The sequence below is a fragment of the Eschrichtius robustus genome, chromosome 19 (assembly GCF_028021215.1).
Source record: "Eschrichtius robustus isolate mEscRob2 chromosome 19, mEscRob2.pri, whole genome shotgun sequence".
NCBI lineage: Eukaryota > Metazoa > Chordata > Mammalia > Artiodactyla > Eschrichtiidae > Eschrichtius > Eschrichtius robustus.
Window position 1 is genome coordinate 55928382 of NC_090842.1, and position 22689 is coordinate 55951070.

At 53.7% G+C, this 22689-nt stretch overlaps 1 protein-coding gene across 2 annotated transcripts in view; it reads left to right on the top strand.

Moving 5' to 3' along the window:
• Positions 1-584: 584 nt before the first annotated feature.
• RYR1 (ryanodine receptor 1) overlaps positions 585-22689 on the top strand; it is a 117280-nt gene continuing 95175 nt past the window's right edge. For both annotated transcript variants that reach the window (XM_068529184.1, XM_068529183.1), the window contains exons 1-20: positions 585-632; positions 5376-5495; positions 6609-6713; positions 7761-7835; positions 7925-8003; positions 8342-8454; positions 8765-8858; positions 10032-10125; positions 10278-10352; positions 10860-11016; positions 11156-11320; positions 13139-13260; positions 13713-13908; positions 17906-18041; positions 18124-18219; positions 18306-18424; positions 19238-19371; positions 19851-20092; positions 20619-20811; positions 21797-22013. In XM_068529184.1, coding sequence (XP_068385285.1) covers positions 585-632; positions 5376-5495; positions 6609-6713; positions 7761-7835; positions 7925-8003; positions 8342-8454; positions 8765-8858; positions 10032-10125; positions 10278-10352; positions 10860-11016; positions 11156-11320; positions 13139-13260; positions 13713-13908; positions 17906-18041; positions 18124-18219; positions 18306-18424; positions 19238-19371; positions 19851-20092; positions 20619-20811; positions 21797-22013 — 2580 coding nt within the window. The remainder of the gene's footprint in view (positions 633-5375; positions 5496-6608; positions 6714-7760; positions 7836-7924; positions 8004-8341; positions 8455-8764; positions 8859-10031; positions 10126-10277; positions 10353-10859; positions 11017-11155; positions 11321-13138; positions 13261-13712; positions 13909-17905; positions 18042-18123; positions 18220-18305; positions 18425-19237; positions 19372-19850; positions 20093-20618; positions 20812-21796; positions 22014-22689) is intronic.

Here is a 22689-nt window from a genome sequence, read left to right on the forward strand (position 1 = left end):
TCCTTACCAATTGAGGAAACTGAGGCACAGAGAGGCGAAGTGACTTGTTCAAGGTCACACAAAGGAGTGGCAAGACAGGGATTTGGATCCAGTCTGTCTCAGAGTCCATATTTTTAATCACTGTGTATGGTGCTTTTTAAAGCCAGGAGACCTAGTGCGCATCCCCTCTGCTGTATGACATCAAGCAGGGGCTTCCCCATTCAGAGCCTCAGTTTGCTCTCTGTGAAATAGAATGATGGCACCTTCCTTATCGCGAAGGGGGAGAGAGGGCAGCTGCCTTAAAGACACTCCCCCAAGCCCCCCCACCCCAAGCGCACCTTTGGCCAAGGCTTGGGGTTTGTAGGCGGGGCTCCGTCAAAGGGGCGTGGCCTTGGCCGTCCTGCTCCAATGGGGACCCGGGGGCGGGGACCTCCTCCCAGCTCTGTCCAGCACGCGAGTCCTCCACGCAGTTCCATCTACGCCGCGGGTGCCTCTGGCGTCCGCAGAGGTCTCCGACCCCAACTCACCCCCAGCCCACCCGTCCAGCCTTCGGCCCCCTCCTCTCAGTCACCGACCTCAGCCCCAGCACCTCTGGCCTCGACATCATGGGTGACGGAGGAGAGGGCGAGGATGAGGTCCAGTTTCTGCGGACGGTGCGTATCTCTGTGTTGGAGTCTCTGGGACTATCTCTCTGGTCTGAGTGTCTCTCTGTCTCCGATGTCTTTGTCCTGATTGCTGGTGGTCTCTGAGACTCTGGGGTCTCTCCTTTGTCCCTTTGGGTGACTGTCACTCCGTCTTTCTCCGTTTTTGTCTCTCTTAGTCTCCCCCATCTTTCTCGTCAGAGAATTAGCAGAATCTGGGACTACAGGATGGGGAGGAGGATCCTCCCTCCTCCACCCTCTCTTCTGACACTAGCGATTTGTCCCAGAGAAGGGGGCCGCTGGGAGAGCACCCCCTCCCACCACTCTGGAAGCAGGCACTTGGGGAAAGTGGTTCTAATTCCTGAGCTTAATTTAGCTGTCCCCCTCCCCCACCCCCCACTTAGCCCTAATTCTCTTTTTGCTCCAGACTCTGACCTATTTAAATTCTTGGGAAGAGGGCTGTGGTGGGCTGAAGGACACAACTCCTTTGAACTCCCAGCCCTTGAGGGTCTCCTGAGGGTCCCCCTGTTTCTGGGTCTTCTTTCTTCCCCCACTTGGTTTTGGGGAGGAGGGTCAGATATGGCTGCTAATGGTCTCTGGCTGGTGTCTCTCCCTATCTGTCTCTTTGGGTTGTCTGTGTCTCTGTCTCTTTCCATCTCTGTCTCCCTGTCTCTGTGTCTGGCTTTGTTCTTCGGCTTCAGGCCCTCTGTGTTTCTCACTGTGTCTTCAACTCTGTCTCTCTCTGCATCTCTGACCCTCGGCTGGTGGGGGGCAGGGATGGGAATTGGAACAACAGGTGTCCCTCCCAGAATAGTCCGCTTTTCTGGGGCCTGGGCAGGGAACAGGGAGAGGATGGGGGGAGGGGCTGCCCATCTCGAAGTCCTTCCCACTTTTCCCTCCCGGTGGTGGTTCTACCGGGTGTGGGGTTGTGAATATGGGAGGGGATATTCTCTCTTCCGGCCAGGTCCTGCTGATCCTGCGCTAGCCCCTCCCCACCCCCTCCAGGCCCTGGGAAATGCTGACACAGCATTCCGGCCCCAGAATAGGACCCTGGTGAGCCGGCTCTGGTTTCCTGGGAGGGAGGAATGAACAGCTGGGGCTGGTAGTGAAGGATAGGGACAGCTGGACATTCGGCCATGGGAGGAGGCCTAGCTTCACCCTAGACTCTTGCACTGGCTCCAGTCCCTTCGCAGACACCATGGGTTGGGCTCTCTCCTCCTCCCCAGCCCTAATAAGACCGTGGCCATGGCCTTGAGCCCCTGAGCCGCCACTCTACGTCAGGCCCCATGCCCAGGGCCTCAGCCTCCTGAGGCATCTAATTATATCCTCACTGCCCTATCTTCTGAGGTAGGGCCCTATCTTTATCTCCCTGGGAGTTTTGAGGGAAACTGAGGCCTGAGTGGGAGTCAATGACCAAGGTTAAGGCCAGGAAGTGTCATCTCTGGATGCCCCTGGGGGCCAGCCCTCCTGCTTTCATAAGAGGAAAACTGGGCTCAGACTTGCCTGGCTAGCCAGTGTTGGATTCTAGAGGTCTGGCCTTGGCATCTCTTGGCCCCAGACTGGGTCCATTTTCCTGAACTTTACTGAGGTTGTGTGGTGGTTTTCTCAAACTTTTTGGATCTCATCCCACTGGTAAGAAATATATTTTATATTGCAACCCAGTACATGCACATATTCACATACGTTATAAAAAGTCAACTTTATTCAGCTGTAATTGACATGCAATAAATTGTACCCCTTTTAGGTGTTACAGCTGACAAGCTGTACACACCCATGTAACCACTATCATAATCAATAGAACATTTCCTTTACCCCAGAAAGTTCCCTTTGGCTCTTTGCAGTAATCACCCTGCCCATCTGCTTTATGTCAACATAGATTCCATAAGTCACTAACTAGTGTTTCATATAAAATATATGCTCATTTGTCTTGCTTCTTTTGCACACTGTAACATTTTTGACATTAATCCATGTAGTGTGTATTAAGAATTCATTTCTTTTTGTTGCTAAGTAGTATTCCATTGTGTGAATATGCTACAATTTTTTTATCAGTTCATCTGCTGATGGACATTTGGGTTGCCTCCAGTTCATGCTATTATGCTCAAATTAGGTGCATTCGCACACAACTATTTTTAACTGAAACAAGTTTCATAAAATGTAGGTAGCCCTTAGAACACAAGGGGCATGCTGCTATTTTCTGTTCTTGCTCTACTTTTTATTTCACTTTTTTATTTCTACTTTTATTTTTAAGCATGATGGGCATGGCCCCCAAGTTCATTTCATTTCCTTTTGATGGGTGGCAACATCCAGCCCTGCCCAGGCTGGGGTTCCTCAAAGCATGGCCCATGTCAAAACCTCCTGGGGGCTGGTTAATGGTCCAGATTCCCTGCTGATCCCAGATCTACTGAATCAGGCTCTTGGTGTTGAGGGGGAGACTGGGGCAGCAAGGAAGTTGCATTTTTAACCAGGCTACCCCCCTTCATTCTGATGCAGGAGAAAGTTAGAGAATCATTTGTGTAGGGATTAGGCTACCTGTCCCTGGTTTATATCTTGGTTTTGCCATTTGCCTGCTTCCTAACTTTGGGCAAGTGATTTTTATTTTTCTCTCTGAGCCTCAGTTTCCCAATCTGGAAAATGGGGACAAAAATATGTACCATAAGGATTCAGTGGGTCCATGCAAATATCTCTCTGGGCTCGTCTCCTCCCACTTTCTCCCTTGCTCCTGATGGCAGCAGCGCCAGGCTGTCTCCCTTGCTTTTTCTGAATACCCACAGCCCCAGGCCTTTGCACAGGCCAACTCCTCTTCCGGGAACTTTCTTCCTCCAGAGATGATCAGGCCTGATTCCTTCTTGTTATTCAGACAAGGCTCAGCTCAAATGTCACCTCCTTGGAGAGGCTGTCACTTCACCCCCCTCACTGATGTCATCTCTACCCCAAAAGCCACTCTCTTATATCACCCTGGGTTATTTTTTCCATAAAGCTTATCACTGAAATTAACATTATAAACGGATTCACCTGTTCATTGCATTTCCCCCCACAAGGATGTCAGCTCCACAAGGACAGGGAATTTGTCTGCTTTATTCACTGCTCTATATCCAGTGCCTAGATCAGTGCCTGGCACATGGCAGATGCTTAATCAGTGTCTATTAGATGAATGTAAAGCCCTGAGCATGAGGTCTAGCAGAGAGTATGTACTTAATAAATGCAAGCTGTATGATCCCTGTGAATACACGGCATATGCCAAGATGTCGGGGTTGGGGGTAATAGGACAGAGCAGTCCTGGGGCCTCCGGCCAACAGGATGAATCTCTCTCCCTCCTCCCAGGCTGACAGAAAGAATGAGGGCTGCCTGTGTGGGGTGAAGCCCAGGATTTGCTGGAAGGGCTGGAGTCTGTGTGACTTCAGGCAGGACGCCTAGCCTCCTTGAACCTGTTTCCTTTGCTGTAAAATGGAATAATCACTGTCTTAAGTGTGGTTAAACACTGCGTCTCCATCTGTTTTTTTTCCCATCAATTTTGATTGAAACCTCTATCAGTAAAAATGTTGAGCACGCCCCCACATACACTTATATTAGTTATGAATGTAATATGGGCTATTCTACTAACATATCAAGAGGTGGCCTAACATTCTAAAAGTGGCATATTGGGACTTCCCTGGTGGTCCAGTGTTTAGGACTCCACACTTCCACTGCAGGGGGTGCGGGTTCGATCCCTGGTCGGGAAACTAAGACCCCACAAGGGAAACTAAGATCCCACAAGCTGTGCCGGCTGTGTGACCTCAGGCAAATCACTTCACCTCTCTAGGCCTCTGTTTCCACAGGTTCACATACTAGGACTTACCTCAGAAGGTTGTTTATTTTACTTAAAATTTTAATTTATACCCTCGAGATTATTTCAAACTTAGAGAAAAGTTGCAAGGTTAGCTCGGAGAACTCCCATGTGGCCTTCAGTCATTTCCCCCAAATGTTAGGATGTAGCATGTCTGCTTTATCATTCCCTCCATCTCTCCCTCCCTCTCTCTCCCTATTTTTTTCCTAAGCTGTTTGAGAGTAAGCTGTGGACATGATACCCTTAACCCCCAAATCCTTCAGTGTCTGTTTCCTAAAAAAACAAGGGATGTCTCTCACAAAACCACAGCACGGTTATCAAAATCAGGAGATTTCGTATGGCTATGATACCATCATCTAATTCACAGTCTGTTTCACCTTTCACCACTTGTCTCTATGCCATCTTTTATGGCATTTCCCCTCCATCCAGGATCCAGTCTAGACTCTGGCACTGCATTCAGGAGTCATTAGACAGCACTCCTTAAATGATAGCTACTATTAAAATAACACACAAAAGAATAATTAGATAAGGCTGAACTTAAAAGCCATTTAACTTGAGGCGCTCATATCTCCCACCCTCCAGTGACTCACCCTGTGGACCCCCACCTGGGAGTCCTCTGGAGTCAGTTGGACTGGGGTTCAGATCCCAGCTGCTTCTCTTATCAGCCGTGTGGCCTTGGATAAGCCATGTCCCCTCACTGAGCCTCGGTTTCCCCATTTGAACGTGGGGATGCCACTGGCTTGGATCTCATGGGGGTGTTAGAAGCACGTACAGTGCTCAACACGGGCCCCTACTTGATAACTGGCGAGGGTGGCTATTATTAGTCACATCTTTTTCACGAGGAGAAGGGCCAGGTGGGTGGCCCATGGTACAGTGTCTGCGGGATGCGGGTGGGATGCGGGCGCCCACCCTGACCCTCTGCCCGTCCCCAGGACGACGAGATGGTCCTGCAGTGCAGCGCCATGGTGCTCAAGGAGCAGCTCAAGCTCTGCCTGGCCGCCGAGGGCTTTGGCAACCGCCTCTGCTTCCTGGAGCCCACCAGCAATGCCCAGGTCTGTGCAGGACGGAAGGAAGAGGGGGTCTGAGGGGCAGAGAGCCTGGGGCCCAAAGAAGAGGGGTCTGGGAGTCTGGAGAGGGGATGCTGACAGGAGGGGCAATAGGGAGGGGGGCTAAGAGGGAAAGGGGGCTGGAGGTCTGAGGAGGGGAGCTGGGGTCCTGGGGGAAGAGGGAGGGGGTCTAAGGAGATAGAAGGTCTTGAGTTCAAAGAAGAGGGGATCTGAAGGGGGTGCTGATAGGAGAGAAAATGGGAGGGGGCTTACGAGGGAAAGGGGCAGGGGTCTGAGGTGGGTGGAGGTGGAGGTCTGAGGAGGGAGGGGCAGGGGGTCTTAGGAGGCAGGTGTCTGAGGGGGGCAGAGGGTCTTCAATCCAAAGCAGAACAGCCTGGAGGGTCAGGGGGTGCCAGCAGGGGGCTGACTGGGGAGGGGGTTGGAGGCTGAGAGGTGGAGGGAGCCTGGGGTCTGAGCCTGAGGTGAACTCAGGGTCTGAGGGAGGAGGTGACCTGGGGGGATGCGGTGGAGGCTGGGAGAGGGAGGAGACCTGGAGTTTGATGGGGGAAGAGGCCAGGGGCCTGAGGTGGGCAGAGAGTCTTGGGTCCAAGGGGGAGGGTGTCTAAGTGCTTGAGGTGCCTGGGTGGGAGACTGAGGCGGGAGGTGTGAGGTGGGACCTTGCCCCTGGGACTTTGAAGCAGTGTTCACAGGTGTCTGAGGGAGAGGGCGGGAGCTGGGCCTGTCTGCTTGTGACAGTGGGAGCTGGGGCTTCCTCTGGGGTTGGAGAGATTTGGGTTTTCTGCCGGGAGGGCAAGGAGGAGGCTCCCGGAGCTGGATGGGTGGAATGTGTCTGACAGGGGCTGAGGCTTCCTATGGGATTAGGTGTGGTGTGGAAACTTCTGTGAGGTTCGGGTTGGGTAGAGGGAGGAGGCAGAGGTGTTTTCTGGGATGTTGGTGCGAATTCAGGATGTTTGAAGCGGGAGGCAGAGGGCAGGGCTTCTTGGAGGGTTGGGGTCGGCTCTGGGTCTCTAAGGGGTGTAGGTATTTAGACTAGGGGCAGGGCGTGCACCAGCGCTCTGGAGCCTTCAGGTCCCCCATTCACATCTCCCCATCCCCCAGAATGTGCCCCCCGATCTGGCCATCTGTTGCTTTGTCCTGGAGCAGTCCCTGTCCGTCCGAGCCCTGCAGGAGATGCTGGCCAACACCGTGGAGGCCGGCGTGGAGGTGAGGCTCCCGCCCAGGTGGGATGGGTGGCAGGGATGGGTGGGAGGACCTGGGGGTCATTTACCATCTGTTCTTCTTCCTCTCTCTGCCCTGCCCCCCAACAGGCCCTCAATTTGGATAAGTGGGTAGGTCTGGCCTTGGGTGTCATCTGTCCTTGCCACCTCTCCTGACCCCAGGTGGGCCTGTTGGGTCCACATCCTGCACACAGGGGCTGGGGAGTCTTCCCCACCCCGGTTGTCAGGGTCTGTGGAACCCAGAGCAGGCCAGGCAGGCAGGAAGGAAGGGGGTGGGGGCTTTTGAGCCCCTGTTCTCCCACCTGCTCCTTTCTCCTCTTTTCCATCCTTTCCTCCAACCCTCCTAGCTCTTCTCCGCATGGGACCTCTCCCCTCATCACCTCCCTCCATCCCAAGTGTGAGTCCCCTCCGGTCCAGGAGTGGGTCCGCCATGTGATCACGTGGCCCCATCACATGGTCCCCTCAGAGCATGGGCATGTGAGAGCTGGGATGGGGGGCATGATGCCATCGAGTGCTGGGTGTACCCACCCACTCCCAAGAGGCGCTGAGTCTCCTTGGGCCCGGGGGTGTGTGGCAGCACAGGGCAGGTCCCTGCGGGTGATGCGCCAATGTTTAACAACTGGTAGGACAGTACCGGTGTACAGCTGTGCTATGACAGGTGAGAGCAGAGGGGGCTGAAGTCCGTGGAACACGAGATACGAGGGCTTCCCTGAGGGACCCCAGGTATCTGAACCTCTGGAAGAGGGGTTCAGCCCCCTGAGTGACTTTGGGGCCTAGTTAACAGGTTGAAGGAGGACAGAGTGGGCTTTGGGGAACAGAAAACACCCCATCCACAGGCTTCTCAGAGACACAGACCTTGCTTTCCCTGGAAGCAGGGAAACTGAGGCAGAGACTCTGCTGTGGGTCTGAGCTGAGGCTTCTTCGCGTCCAGGCCTGAGCATGGTATCTTCTGGGAAGTGTATTCCCACCTGAGATAGGCCAGATGTTTCAGGGGGGTCTATTCTCACTCTGTGTCCTCCCCTGCCCCCTGCAGTCGTCCCAGGGTGGGGGACACAGGACGCTCCTGTATGGCCATGCCATCCTGCTCCGGCACTCGCACAGCGGCATGGTAAGTGCGTCCGGGAGGGGCCAGGGGCGGGGGCAGGGGCCAGGGAGTGCAATGCCCGCCAGGTGGCTGACTCCCCCCTACAACCCTAGTACCTGAGCTGCCTCACCACCTCCCGCTCCATGACTGACAAGCTGGCCTTCGACGTGGGACTGCAGGAGGATGCAATAGGTGCAGGGGCTGGAGGGAGGGGGTACGATGGGGACGCCGCAGGCAGGGAGTTGGGATGCAGAAGGTCTGCAGAACCCCGGGAGCGGGCATGGGGGTGTTCCAGGGGCAAAGATGGGGGGCTTTGGGGCTGAGAGTCTGGGGGTGTGGATGAACACACTCTGGACAGAGAGACTCGGGCAAGCAGGCAGAGAGTCTGAGGACAGGAACGGGGGACTGTGAGGCAGGGAGTTGGGGGCAGTAAGAGGAGAGCTTGGGACGGAGGGCTGGGGAGGCTCCGTGGCTGGGAATGCCTTGGGGAAGAGCGTTCTGGGCAGCCCTCACCCCGCCCCCACCCACAGGAGAGGCCTGTTGGTGGACGACACACCCGGCCTCCAAGCAGAGGTCGGAAGGAGAGAAGGTCCGAGTTGGGGATGACCTCATCCTCGTCAGCGTCTCCTCTGAGCGCTACCTGGTGAGTAGCACCTCCCTCACCACAGCTCCTACTGCCCCCGGGGCTGGGGGCACACGGGATCCACCCCGTCTCCTCATTGCTTTGCCCGGTCTCTGGCCCCAACGTCCTGACTCCCAATTTCCAGTTTCCATCCAATTTCTGGTTTCTGACGCCCCATTTCCTGACTTGATCTCGGTTTCTTGATCTGTGACCTCTAATTTTTGGCCTCCTGTCTGCTGGTTTCCTGGCTTCCACCCTTGGTTTCTGACTCACTCTGGAACTATTGCTCACCCCCCATTATCTCTGACCACCACATCCTGGTTGCCCCCAGCACCTGTCGACGGCCAGTGGGGAGCTCCAGGTTGACGCCTCCTTCATGCAGACACTGTGGAACATGAACCCCATCTGCTCCGGCTGCGAAGAGGGTGAGGACCCCAGACCTCTGACCCCTAACCTAAGACCCCCAAAACAGACCTTCAACATTGCCCCTCAGACCCCAAACCAAGATCTCCAAATTATGAACCTCACACTTAGATCTCCAACTGACCGCCAATCTGGAACCCTAGAGCTCAGACCTCGAAAGCTAAAGCTCAGTATCAGACTCCTAATTCAGACCCCGAAGCTCACATGCCAAACTCAGGTCCTGGAGGTCAGACCCCTAAACTCAGACCCAAAGCTTAGAACATCGAATTTGTAGCTTATCCCTCAGACCCCAAGCCTCAGATGACAAGCACATGCGACCTCAGCCCCCCAAAACCAGCCCCCCAAATTCAAACTCAGATCCCCAAACTAAGAACACTAATTCAGACCCCAAACCTCAGCCAATCAACTTCACACCTCCAACTTTAACCTCAAATCTCCAAAATCATCTCCCAGTTTTCAGACCCCCATGCTGAGACCCTAAAGCATGAACCCAAAACTTTGAACCCAATTCTCACACCCCAAACCTCAGAGCCCTAAGCCAGACCCAAGCTGAGACTCAAGCCACAGATCTCGAAACTCAGGCCTTAATCTCAGACCCTGAAACTCAGACCCACCAACTTCTAACTACAAAGCTCACATCTCCCCAGACTCAGACCCCAGAGCTAACCCTTCCAAACCTCAGACCTCAAACCTCAGATACCAGCCTCAGACCTCCAAAATAACACTCAAAATTCAGACCCTGACTTCAGACCCAACCATCATACCTCTAAACCCAGACCCCCATATCAAGCCCTGGAACTCAAACCTCAGAATCAGGGAACATTAGACCCAAATCTCTAATGACATTCTCTGAACCCAACCTCGAAAATCCAGACTGAGACCTTTCAACCCCAGACCCACAAACCTCCCAACCTCAGCCCTGCACACCCAGACCCCCAACATTAGATCCCCAACCTCAGACCCCAAATCTCATGCCCCTACTTCAGGCCTCAATCTGAGCCCAAATCTCAGACTACCACTTTGTACCCTGAAACTCAGATCTCCATCTGCAGATCCCCAAACCCAGCCCCCAGCTTCCCACAGGGCAGAAGCAGGGCCTGCAAACTCCACTATGGCTCCCAGGCCTTTCTGGGGCTCCAGCTTCCCGATGACCACTTTCCTTTGCTCCTGTCCAGGCTATGTGACCGGGGGCCACGTGCTCCGCCTCTTTCATGGACACATGGATGAATGTCTGACCATTTCCCCTGCTGACAGTGATGACCAGCGCAGGTCTGGGCTTGGGGACAAGAGGGTCTGGTGTCTTCGGGCCAGAAGGGGGATGGCAAAGGTTGGCTAGCGGGGCCTGGAACCCTAGGATTAGGGATCAGCTTCTGGGGGGCTGGAGCCTGAACTCTTGACCTCACTCTCTTCCATGTACCCAGACTTGTCTACTATGAGGGGGGATCTGTGTGCACCCACGCCCGCTCCCTCTGGAGACTGGAGCCACTGAGAATCAGGTAGGGGGCAGGGGCAGAGGAGGCAGGCTGGGGGAGGGGCTAGGGGTTCCTGGGGGCCCTGGGAGGAGAAGAGTGTCTTGAAGGAAGAACTGAGGAAGAGACTGGAGGGTTTTGAGGGAAAATCTGGGGAGCCTAAGAGAGCAATAAAGGTCCTCAGGGTCCTAGAATCCTGGAGGAAAAAGAGGTCTTGGGGGTAGTGGAGGTTCCTGAGGGAGAGATCAGGGTCTCGAGTGAAATTGTGGGGAAAGGAGGGGAGAAAATGACAGATCTGGGAAAACTGGAGACACTGAAATCATCTGGGCAGCCCTGAGGAAGTGGTGAGGGCCTGAGACAAGACTGGGGTTCTTAAAGGAAGGCTGGGGGTCCTAAGAAGGATTTGAGGGCTCCAAGGAAGATTTGGGCACCCTGGAACAGGGCTGAGGGCTTGAGGAGGTTTCAACCAAGACTATGGTGCCCATGGGAGAACTGGGGGGCCTCTGACCTCTCCCTCGTCCTCACCCTCTGCAGCTGGAGTGGGAGCCACCTGCGCTGGGGCCAGCCACTCCGCATCCGGCATGTCACCACCGGGCGGTACTTGGCGCTCATTGAGGACCAGGGCCTAGTGGTGGTTGACGCCAGCAAGGCCCACACCAAGGCCACTTCCTTCTGCTTCCGAATCTCCAAGGTCGGTGGGGTCAGGATACCCTCCCTCAGCTGGAGCCCCAAATCCCGCCCCAGCCCCCCACCACTCTGCAGTATCTTGGGGGGGCTCCCCCATTAAATGCACAAGCAGAGGAGGCTGACCTCTGTCCCCTGCCCCGTAGGAGAAGCTGGATACGGCCCCCAAGCGGGATGTGGAGGGCATGGGCCCCCCTGAAATCAAATACGGGGAGTCACTGTGCTTTGTGCAGCACGTGGCCTCAGGCCTGTGGCTCACCTATGCTGCCTCGGACCCCAAGGCCCTGCGGCTCGGCGTGCTCAAGAAGAAGGTGGGCACCTGGCAGAGGGAAGGGGTGGGGTACAGGCTGGGGCAGGAAGGGGACTGGGGGTGATGATGCTTGAGCCTTTAGGAGTTTGAGGATGGGATTGAGAGAAAGACAAAGACTGAGAGAGAAACTGAGATTGAGAGAGACAGGAAAAAAGAAAGAATACATATATGAAGAGAGAGAGAGAAGTATAGACAGACATGGAGACAGACAAATAGAGAAAGATAGAGACAGAGAGACAGAAATAAGAAAGACAGAGGTGGAGAGAAAAAGACGAATAATAACAGACTGAGAATAACATTCAACCAATTATTGAGTACCCCAAACCAATTATTGAGTACCCCAGTTGTTGTGGATGTATGTGTGGACAAATAGGTGAGCTATACAACCTGTTCCCTGCCTTCCCTGTGCTCAGACACTGTGACTAAACCCTCTCTAATGAAGTACACAGTTTTACAACCAAACAGTGGGAAAGCTACTTTTGACAGAGGGAACAGCACGTGCAAAGGCCCTGAAGTTGGGATGAGGTTGGTCTGTTGCAATCACTGAAAGGAGATCTAGTTTGGCTGGAGGAGAGTGAGCGAGGGGTGAGTCGTGGGAGATGAGGACAGAGAGGGGACGGGAAGAGGTCAGGTAGAGCCTTGTGGGCCACTGGGGAGGGTCCTGGTTTTTACTCTGGATGAGATGGAGCCACAAGATGGTCTTGAGCAGGCCAGGGCACGGGGGGCGACCTGATTCAGGTTCACAGGGTTCTTGAGCTGCTTATGGGAACAGACTATGGGGGTGGGCAGAGCTGGAGAAGGAAGACCAGGGCAGGTCTGCACTGGTGCAGGGGGAGGATGACAGTGGACAGCAGCAGGGTGGGGACTGTGGAGTGAGGAAAGGGGGCAGAGTCTGGTTGTATTGTGAGGGCAGAGCCAACAGGATTTTCTGACAGGTTGGATATCAGGGTGAGAGGGAGAGGGATTGAGAATGAGACCATGATTTTTGTCCTTTTTTGCCCTGAGCAGCTGGAAGGAGGGAAGTGCCATTAACTGAGTCAGGGACAGCCAAGTATCAGCTCAGGAGGACGGGCCCCAGTGCCTAGAACAGAGCCACTCAATAGACTTGCTGAGTGAATCAGTGAGAAGACTAGGGCGGCACCTGTTTGTGAAAAATGAGGCTGAAGTTGGATACAAGAGCAGAGGATGTAGAGAGGGGCCTGGGCCAGAGAGGGCAATGTGGGAGTCGTCAGCAGGTGGATGGTATTTACAGCTGCTGGACTGGATGGGGTCCTGGGGAGGTCACCTCAGGGGAAAGCCGGCAGCCATGATGGTCTCACCTCCCAGAAAGGTGTTCAGGCGTTCTGTCTGGGACATGTTAAGTTTGGGGTGCCATTAGAGCTTTCTGGTGGGGGGATGTTAAGTCAGTAGTAGATACAAATGGAGAGGGTCTGGCCTGGAGACAGACAAGATAGAGAGAGACAGAGAGGGAGAGACAGGGAGAATCAAAGGTAGAGAGAGAGATGGACATAGAGACAGAGAGGGAGAGACAGGGAGAAAGAGACAGAGCATGGGATAGGCATGAGAGAGACAAAGACAGACAGACAGAAACAAAGAGGACAGAGACAGAAAGTGAGAGGAGAGACCTAGAGGGGGGGAAAAGAGAGGGGTTGAGAATGAAAGACACAGGGACAGATGAAGAGGGACTGGGGGCGGAGCTGGCAGAGAGATTCCGTAGAGGATGGGGGCAATTTGGGGGCTAGAGTCTGGGTGGAGGTCTGGGGAGCATGGCCCTGGGTGGCTGAGCCCCCTCCTGACGTCTCTCTCCCACCACTGTCAGGCCATTCTGCACCAGGAGGGCCACATGGACGATACTCTGTCACTGACCCGCTGTCAGCAGGAGGAATCCCAGGCCGCCCGCATGATCTACAGCACTGGCGGCCTCTACAACCACTTCATCAAGTGCGCCACCCCGCCCGCTCTGCCCTGGGGGGCCAGGCCACACATTGACCCCATGCTCCTGGCGTTCATGCGCCCGACCAATTTAATCTCTACCTCTGACATTCACCCCTCTTACATACACAAACTCCTGACCTCTACATACTTGACCCCTAATCTGACCTCGACAGTTATGACTTTGACTTCACACCCCTGACACCCTCGACCCTGGACCTCCCTAGCCCTGACCTCTGCTTTCATGACCTGTCCCTACGCAGGCGTGGGTCCCAGGCCCAGCTCTGCCCTTGGCCACTGTGTCACCTCGGGCCAATCAATGCCCTTCTCTCTCTGCGTCTCAGTCTCTCTCTCTGTTAAATAGGTGTGTCTGTGGGAGTCTGGCAGGGACCGGGGGTGGGTGGGGGCGGGACCCTCACAGTGTTCCCGGACCCTCACTGGTAAGTGCGCCGTCTCCGCAGGGGCCTGGACAGCTTCAGCGGAAAGCCGAGGGGCTCGGGGTCTCCGGCTGGCACAGCGCTGCCTCTCGAGGGCGTCATCCTGAGCCTGCAGGACCTCATCGGCTACTTCGAGCCACCCTCCGAGGAGCTGCAGCATGAGGAGAAGCAGAGCAAGCTGCGCAGCCTGCGCAACCGCCAGAGCCTCTTCCAGGAGGAGGTGAGGCTGCGGCCCGGGAGGGCGGGGTCTGTGGGCGCGGGGGCGGGGTCTTCAGAGGGGCGGAGCCTGCCGGACCCGGGGAAGCAGTGGTCTGAGAGGGGGCGGGGCAGGTGGAGGGGCAGGAGGAAGGCCCTGGCCTGGGTGAACAGGGCGGGGCGGCGGGTCGTAGGGGACACGCGAGGGGGCGGAGCCTTGAAGCGGGTCCGGAGCGGGTTGGTGGGCGAGGCTTTGGTGAGGGGCGGGGCCTGTGAGAGCAAGGTGGAACCGGAACCTGAAGGCGGGGGCAGGACTTGTTCCCTCTCCTGGGAGGACGGGACGGGGTGAGGGTGAGCTCTGGGCCAAGGCAAGCCAGTGGAGGCAAGGCCTGGGAAGAAGTCCGAGGCTGAGCTACTAGACTCAGGGGGCGGTGTCTGTAGGGGTAGGGTCTGCGGGGTGGGAGGATAGAACCAGAGTGGGGCATGGTGGGGGGCAGGGCCAGAGAGGTGGGCTTTTGGGTGGGAGGATAGTGTAGAGCGGGACCTCAGCCTGGGTCAGAGGCTGGGGGTCTGTGTGTTATGAGAGCAGACGTGGTGGGCTCCGCTCAGCACGGAGTCTGAGTGCGAGGGGCCGAGAGGGGTGGAAGACTGGGGCTGCACAAAGGTCCGGGGTCTGATGTCTCCTCAGGGTGATTGGGGAGCATGTTCATTTAAAGGCTTCCAAGTTGGCCCCGCTCCTCTCCAGGGGCTCCCATTGTGATGGGGGTGGCAGACCTAGAAATGACGATAGTAACAACAACAAAACTTACTAATGGAGTGGGATTAGTATATGCAAAGTGTTTAGAACAGTCACAGCACATAGTAGATGCTAAATAAGTGTCAGTGGTTATTGTTACTTTGAATTTAGCTCTTACTGTGTGTTATGGGTGTTATATACCTGACATCCTCCCCATAACCCCATGGGGGATTGTAATTCCCATATTACAGATGGGTCACTGAAGCGCAGAGAGATTAAATAACAGCCATTGCTGAACAAATATACCAGGGGGGATATAGCTGTCAAGAAAACAGACAAAAATCCCTGTCCTTATGGAGTTGACGTGGGGCGGGAGGATAAATGAGCAATAAAATAGGAGGATTATGTGGTATATTAGATGATGATAAGGAGAAAAACAAAGCAGGGCAGGGACTTCCCTGGTGGTCCAGTGGTTAAGAATCCACCTTCCAAAGCAGGGGACGCGGGTTCGATCCCTGGTGGGGGAACTGAGATCCCACATGCCGCGGGGCAACTAAGCCTGTGCGCTCTAGAGCCCACGTGCCGTAACTACTGAGCCTGTGCGCTCTGGAGCCCGCACGCCACAACTAGAGAGAAGCCCACGTGCCACAACGAAAGATCCTGCATGCTGCAACAAAGATCCTGCAACTAGGCCCCGCAACTAAGACCCTACGCAGCCAAATAAATAAATATTAAACAAACAAGCAAAAAAAGCAAGCAGGGCAGCGGTAGGGAGTACTGGGGTTGTTGCAGTTTAAAATACAGTAGTCAGGGAGGGTCACCTGAATGAGGAGAGGCAGCCATGTGTACACCTGAGGGAGGGACAGAGGGGAGATAGAGCAAGTACACGGACCATGAAGTGGGAGTGGGCCTGGCAGCTTCCAGAATAGCAAGGGGGCCGGGATGACTGGAACTCGGTGAGCTAGGGCAAGAGTGGGAGGAGACGAGCACAGAGAGGTGACAAAGGCCAGGCCATGGTGAGGACTTGCGGTTTGGGAGCCACAGAAGGGTTAGGTCTTTGAAAGTCACAACGAGTTAGGGGCAGAGCCACTCTGTGTGACTCCAACTGGTTGATGCACTGCATCTCTTACTACGGGCCCAGGATACAGATACGACAATTACCATAGCAGCCCAGTTGTCCACCACCACTGGAACGAATCCACACATGTGGCATATCCGTACGATGGCTATGGATACTACTCAGCAATGAAAATGAACAAACGACAACCCCATGAAACAATGCTCTTAATCTTAAAGCGTAATATTGAGAGAATTCCCTGGTGGTCAAGTGGTTGGGACGCGGCGCTTTCACTGCCAAGGTCTCGGTTCGATCCCTAGTCGGGGAACTGAGATCCTGCAAGCCGCTCAGTGCGGCCAAATAAATAAATAGAAAAAAAAAATTTTTTTTAAAGTGATGTTGAGCAAAAGAATCCATGTGCAGAAGAATACTTACTGTACATCTCAAGTTCAAAAACAGGCAAAATTTTACTAGACTGTTTACGAATGCATGCATAGGTAGTAAAAATAGAAAGACAAGGAAAGGATTTCCATAAAAGTCAGGATAACGGTTATCGCTAGCAGAGAGGGTTGTGTAACAGGAGGGGCATCGAGGTGACTTCTGGGAGGCTGGCAATGCTCTCGTTCTTGACCTCGGTCATGGTTACACAAGTGTTCTTCCATATTTATTTGTGAAACCATATACATTTTTTTTTTTTTTAGAAATTCACGTTCTTTTATTTATTTATTTATTTATTTATTTATGACTGTGTTGAGTCTTCGTTTCTGTGCGAGGACTTTCTCTAGTTGCGGCAAGTGGGGACCACTCTTCATCGCGGTGCGCGGGCCTCTCACCATCGCGGCCTCTCTTGTTGCGGAGCACAGGCTCCAGACGCGCAGGCTCAGTAATTGTGGCTCACGGGCCCAATTGCTCCGTGGCATGTGGGATCTTCCCAGACGAGGGCTCGAACCCGTGTCCCCTGCATTGGCAGGCAGATTCTCAACCACTGCGCCACCAGGGAAGCCCCATATACATTTGATCTTTATTATTTCCAGATTCTGTATTTGCAAATATGCCTACTTGCTAAAATTTATTTGTAACCTCCAAATCAATGCTTGCAGAATATTTGTAGTCATTTGTGGACACGTGCAGAGAGGCCAAATATTTAAGTCATTTGATGTTGTGTTTCCAGCTGAGGTTGAACAAGGCGACAATCTGCCTTGTTATTTCAACTCTCACCTGTAAGCAAGTGTCCTTTTCGTGGTGTATTTAGTGCCACACTTTTCACATTTTTGTGCTTTTTGTTAATTTCACTGATTAAAATGGCCCCTAGGGCTTCCCTGGTGGCGCAGTGGTTAAGAATCCACCTGCTAATGCAGGGGACATGGGTTCGAGCCCTGGTCTGGGAAGATCCCACATTAAAAAAAAAAAAAAAAAAAAAAAGTGGCCCCTAAGCACAGTGGCGAAGCGCTGTCTAGTGTTCCTAAGTGCAAGAAGGCTGTGATGTGCCTTACTGAGAAAATATGTGTTAAAGAAAAGCTTCACTGAAGCATGAGTTACAGTGCTGTTGGTTGTGAGTTTAATGTTAATGAATCAACAACATCTATTAAATTAGTGTCTTTAAACAGAAACGCACATAAAACGAGAGTGTGTATTGATGGATTGATTGATGAAAATGTTGTGCTCAGATACTCAGAGAAACCCCCTGTGTTTCCCCTGGGAGCCTTGGTTCTCAGGATTCACTCAGTGCTCACAGCGACTTTACAGAACTACTAACTACTACGAAAAGCAAGAATAGACTGTATATGTTTTATGTGCTTTTCTGTATGTCTGTTATAACTCAAAATAAAAGAAGATGAAAGGTTAAAATGTTTTTTAAAAAAGAGAAGGCAAAAATCTCTCTGATGGTTGGTGTGGAGAGTGAGCTGGGCCAGTGGGACCAGGAGTAGGGTCCTTGGAGGTGGAAAGGAAGGAGAGAAAATACTGGAAGGAGAAGCACAGATTCAGTCCTGATGTTAATAGGGATGTATTACGTTGGGGACAGAGGCAGAGTGGGACAAGGCCAGGTCTGGAGAGCCGAGGAGGAGAGGAGGGAGTTGGGAGTGAAGGTGCACACAGATGGCTCTGGTTTAGACCTGGGGACACCCAGTCACTAGTTGTTGAAGGAATATGAATTAGCAAGTCCAAGAAAGGCAAGGAAGGGAGGGCCTGGGATTCCTGTGATGAAACCCCCTGTTTTCTCTATCCCAGGGGATGCTCTCCCTGGTCCTGAACTGCATCGACCGCCTAAATGTTTACACCACTGCTGCCCACTTTGCCGAATTTGCCGGGGAGGAGGCAGCCGAGTCCTGGAAAGAGATTGTGAACCTGCTCTATGAAATCCTGGGTGAGGGGCCCCAGACTTGACTCCCCCTGGAGCACCCCAGGTTCCCAGTCCTACTGGGTCTGACCCCTCTCTCCGCCCTCAGCCTCTCTGATCCGTGGCAATCGTGCCAACTGTGCCCTCTTCTCCAACAACCTGGATTGGCTGGTCAGCAAGCTGGATCGGCTGGAGGCCTCCTCGGGTAGGAGAACCCAGGCGGAGGGGATGGGGACCTGCGGGGATGGGAGGGCTGCAGCCGCCTCACCTCTCACTCCGATCCGTGTGCAGGGATCCTGGAGGTGCTGTACTGTGTCCTGATTGAGAGTCCCGAGGTCCTGAACATCATCCAGGAGAACCACATCAAGTCCATCATCTCCCTCCTGGACAAGCATGGGAGGAACCACAAGGTTGGCCTCTCATCCCTGACCTCTTATCCCCTGAGTTCTGAACCCTGACCTTTCCCCATGGCCCTCAAATTGCCCCCATTTCCCCATCTTATCTCTTACCTGGACTCCTCTACCACAAGCTTCCGTCTCAACACAAAGGTTTCAAACTCATGGTTCTTAAATGGATTCTGGGCCACAGATGTGCTTCATTAACTCTTTGAAGTATTTTTTCAATTTCTAATTTTGTAGCCTTTAGGGGGGCTGCACAGACACTCTCCAGTTTGCCCCAAGTGCTACTGGTTCCCACTGAATTATTTCTAACCACTTCACATATTTACATTATCTACCTGGCCCCTGAAGACGCAAGTTCGCAACCTCCACTGATCTAAACCTCATCTGTGCTCTCTCCCTGACCGACCCTTTCACTCTTCCCGCTGACCTCTGACCTCTTACCCCAGTCTTTTTTTTTTTTTTTGGCCAAGCCATGTGGCTTGCGGGATCTTAGTTCCCCAACCAACGATCGAACCCAGGGAAGCTCAGAGTCCTGACCACTGGACCGCCAGGGAATTCCTCAGTCTCTCTTTTCTTACATTGCTGATGTCTTATCCCAATTCATACGGCCCCCGCCTCTTGCCTGATGTTTCTCTTTGACCCCGATCTCTCTCTGTGACCCCTGACCTCCCACTTTCACCACCTCTTCTCAGTCAAAAGCTCCATCTCCCATCCTGGCATATCATCCTTCTGGTTTCCCACTCTGGGTCTTCCATGGACAACGCCCCCCGCCCCCCCCCGCTCAGGTGCCCTCACACCCTGACCTCTGACCTTGGCCTCCAGGTGCTGGATGTGCTGTGTTCCCTGTGTGTGTGCAATGGCGTGGCCGTGCGCTCCAACCAAGATCTCATCACTGAGAACTTGCTCCCTGGCCGCGAGCTTCTGCTGCAGACAAACCTCATCAACTTTGTCACCAGGTCTGGCCCCTAACCCCTGACCCCAGAACTCAGAACCTCTCAATCCCCTCCCTGACTCAGACTCCACACCCAGGTGGATGGGCCTTCCTCCATGTCCCACCCCGGTCCCCACAGCTGTCCCCAGCTCACCCCTGGCTTCTCATTCCTCTTGTCCGCTCTCCCTGCTCCATTTCTGCCTCTGTCTCTTCCTCCCTCTTTCTTTCTTTCTGTGTTTGCTCTTTTTGTCTTCATCTGTCTGTCTCTCTCTCTTTCTCCTCCATCTCTTTTTCCCGGTCTCTCTCCCATCTCTCTCTTCTCTGTCCTTTGATGCCTCTCTGTCTCTGTCTCTGCTTTCTCTCTCTGTTTCTGTGTCTCTGCTTTTCTCTTTTTCTTGTGTATGTATATCTTTGTCTTTCTCCCTTCCTCTCCCACCCCCCACTGGCCTGGGTCTCCTCTCCATCTCTCCTTCATCCTCCTCTCCTGTCCTGTCTCTCCTACAGCATCCGCCCCAACATTTTTGTGGGCCGAGCAGAGGGCTCCACGCAGTACCTCAAGTGGTACTTTGAGGTGATGGTGGACGAGGTGGTTCCATTCCTGACAGCTCAGGCCACCCACCTGCGGGTGGGCTGGGCCCTCACTGAGGGCTACAGCCCGTACCCTGGGGGCGGCGAGGGCTGGGGCGGCAACGGGGTCGGCGATGACCTCTATTCCTACGGCTTTGATGGGCTGCATCTCTGGACAGGTACCTGGACCCTTCTAGGGGACCCTCAACCCTGACCATTGACCCAGGGCTTCTAGGCTCTCACCACATGCCTTGGGGTTCTTGGGATCCTGACCCCCCAAACAGGCTAACTTTGACCCCTTACTCCTCATTTCCCAAGACCCTAACCCTAGAGCTTTCAGAATCTTGGCTCGAACCTGTTTCTTCATAGCCTCCAGAACTCTGACCCCAGAGGATGTCAGATCTCTGACCCTAGAGATCCCAGAAAACTGCCCCGATTATTATGATCTCTGATCTTTGACTTATGCCCCCAAAGGTTCCAGAATCCTAACTCCAAGACGACTTTAATCTTTGACCCCCACACCTCTCAGGAACCTAACCTCAGGGGAAATTTGACCTCTGCCTCTAATCTCTAAGGAACACTTGACCTTAGAGTTTCTAAGGTCCAGACCCCGTAGGATCCTCTAATACCTGCCCCTTGTCTCTTGAGACCATTGGTTCCATTGGACCTCTGACTTCTGACTTCTCCCTGGTGATCCTGGTGCAGGACACGTGCCACGCCTGGTGACTTCCCCAGGGCAGCACCTCCTGGCCCCCGAGGACGTGGTCAGCTGCTGCCTGGACCTCAGCGTGCCATCCATCTCCTTCCGCATCAATGGCTGTCCTGTGCAGGGTGTCTTCGAGGCCTTCAACCTTGATGGGCTCTTCTTCCCCATTGTCAGCTTCTCAGCTGGTGTCAAGTAAGGACTTGCCCCAGCCCCCTGGCCAGTCCCCAGACCTGGGACTGTCCTGAGACAGCTTCTGCAAGCACGCCATGGCCTTCTATGGGGCCAGGACCCAGCAGCCTTCTCTCAGGACAGACGGGCCAGACCCCTACATGAAGGTCCCAGTGACCTCTACATGATCCCAGACACTCTCAGTGTCCTCCCAATGACCCAGACCCTCCCAATGACCTCAGCTTCACCCCAGTCTCCAAGTGTCCCCCAGATTTCACAATGACCTTCTAATGATTAATAAGTTTCTTCCAGTGACCTCCCAGATGACCTCTGACTCTCCCAATGATTCTATGGATTCCAATGACCTCCAAATGATCCCAGAATCTGACAGTGATCTTCCAATGACCACAAAGCCTCCCGGTGATCTGGGACTCTCCCAGTGACTCCATGCTCTTAACAACTTCTCTATGACCCCAGCATCTCCCGACGATATTCTAATAGTTCCATAATTTCCCAGTGACCTCTCAACGACCACAGTTATTTCAAAGACCTCTCAGTAGCCCAATATTTTCCCAGTGGCCCCAAGCTCTGTGAATGACTTACTCACCATTTCAGTGGCGATTATGATTTTCTCAAGGTTACACCAGACTCTCAGTGACTTCCAAATGACCTTCTTCTTGGTCTCCCCCAAACCTTCTGGTATCTCTAAATGCTCTGTTGATGCAGGACCTCCTCCAAAGGACCTTCCCATGACCTTGGATTAAGTCCCCAGTGACCTGACCCCCACTTTCCTTTTTTGGTTTTCCAAAGATTGCTATTGGCCTCCAACATTTTCTTTGACCTTAGACTTTCCTGACTCCTAAATGACCTCCATGACGCTATGACTGTCCAGTGACCTCAGGTCTCCCCAGAACCTTCCACTGATCCCAAAATTGCTCCCTTCCCCCAACTGAGTACAGACTTTCCTCTGTACACTGCCCTCACTAGTGACCCCCACTCTCCCACCTAGGGTGCGGTTCCTCCTTGGTGGCCGCCACGGCGAATTCAAGTTCCTCCCTCCACCTGGCTATTCCCCTTGTCATGAGGCTGTGCTCCCGCGAGAGCGACTCCATCTGGAGCCCATCAAGGAGTATCGGCGGGAAGGGCCCCGGGGGCCCCACCTGGTGGGCCCCAGCCGCTGCCTCTCACACACCGACTTTGTGCCCTGCCCTGTGGACACTGTCCAGGTACTGCCTGCTCTGCAAGGGTTTCCTGGAGAGGCAGACTCCCTTAGGAGCCAGCGAGATGGGGAGCTGAGCTGGAAGCTGGGGACCCTGTTGTTTAACAGGTGGGGAAACTGAGGCAGCGAGGAGGCAAAGGAATCTCTCAAGGCAGAATCTCGGTTTCAGGGAGTCCTCAGTATAGTCCCCTAAAAAAAGGACTATTATTTATTTAATTTTTAAAAAGTATTTATTTATTTATTTGCTGCTCCGAGTGGCTTGTGGGATCTTAGCTCCCTGACCAGGGATTGAACCTGGGCCCTCAGCAGTGAAAGCACGGAGTCTTAGTCACTGGACCGCCAGGGAGTTCTCTAAAAAGGACTATTATTGCCCCCCAATATACAGCTGAGGAAAGTGAGGCTCAGAGAGGTTAAGCAGCCTGTGCAAGTCACACAGCATTTGAGCCCAGGCAGTCTGATCCCAAAGCCTGTGATCTTATCCACCACAATTTGTTGGGCATCTTTTCTATTCCACGCCTCTCTCACTCCTCCTATCCCAATCTGAGCTCCCCACCTTCCCTCCAGGCATGTCCCTATAGGAGGGAATATAAGTCCTGTTTCAGAGCCTGATCACAAGGGTTTGACTTTCAGTATGTCACCGTGGGCATGCGGCTTCACTTCTCTGTGCCTCAGTTCCCTCACCT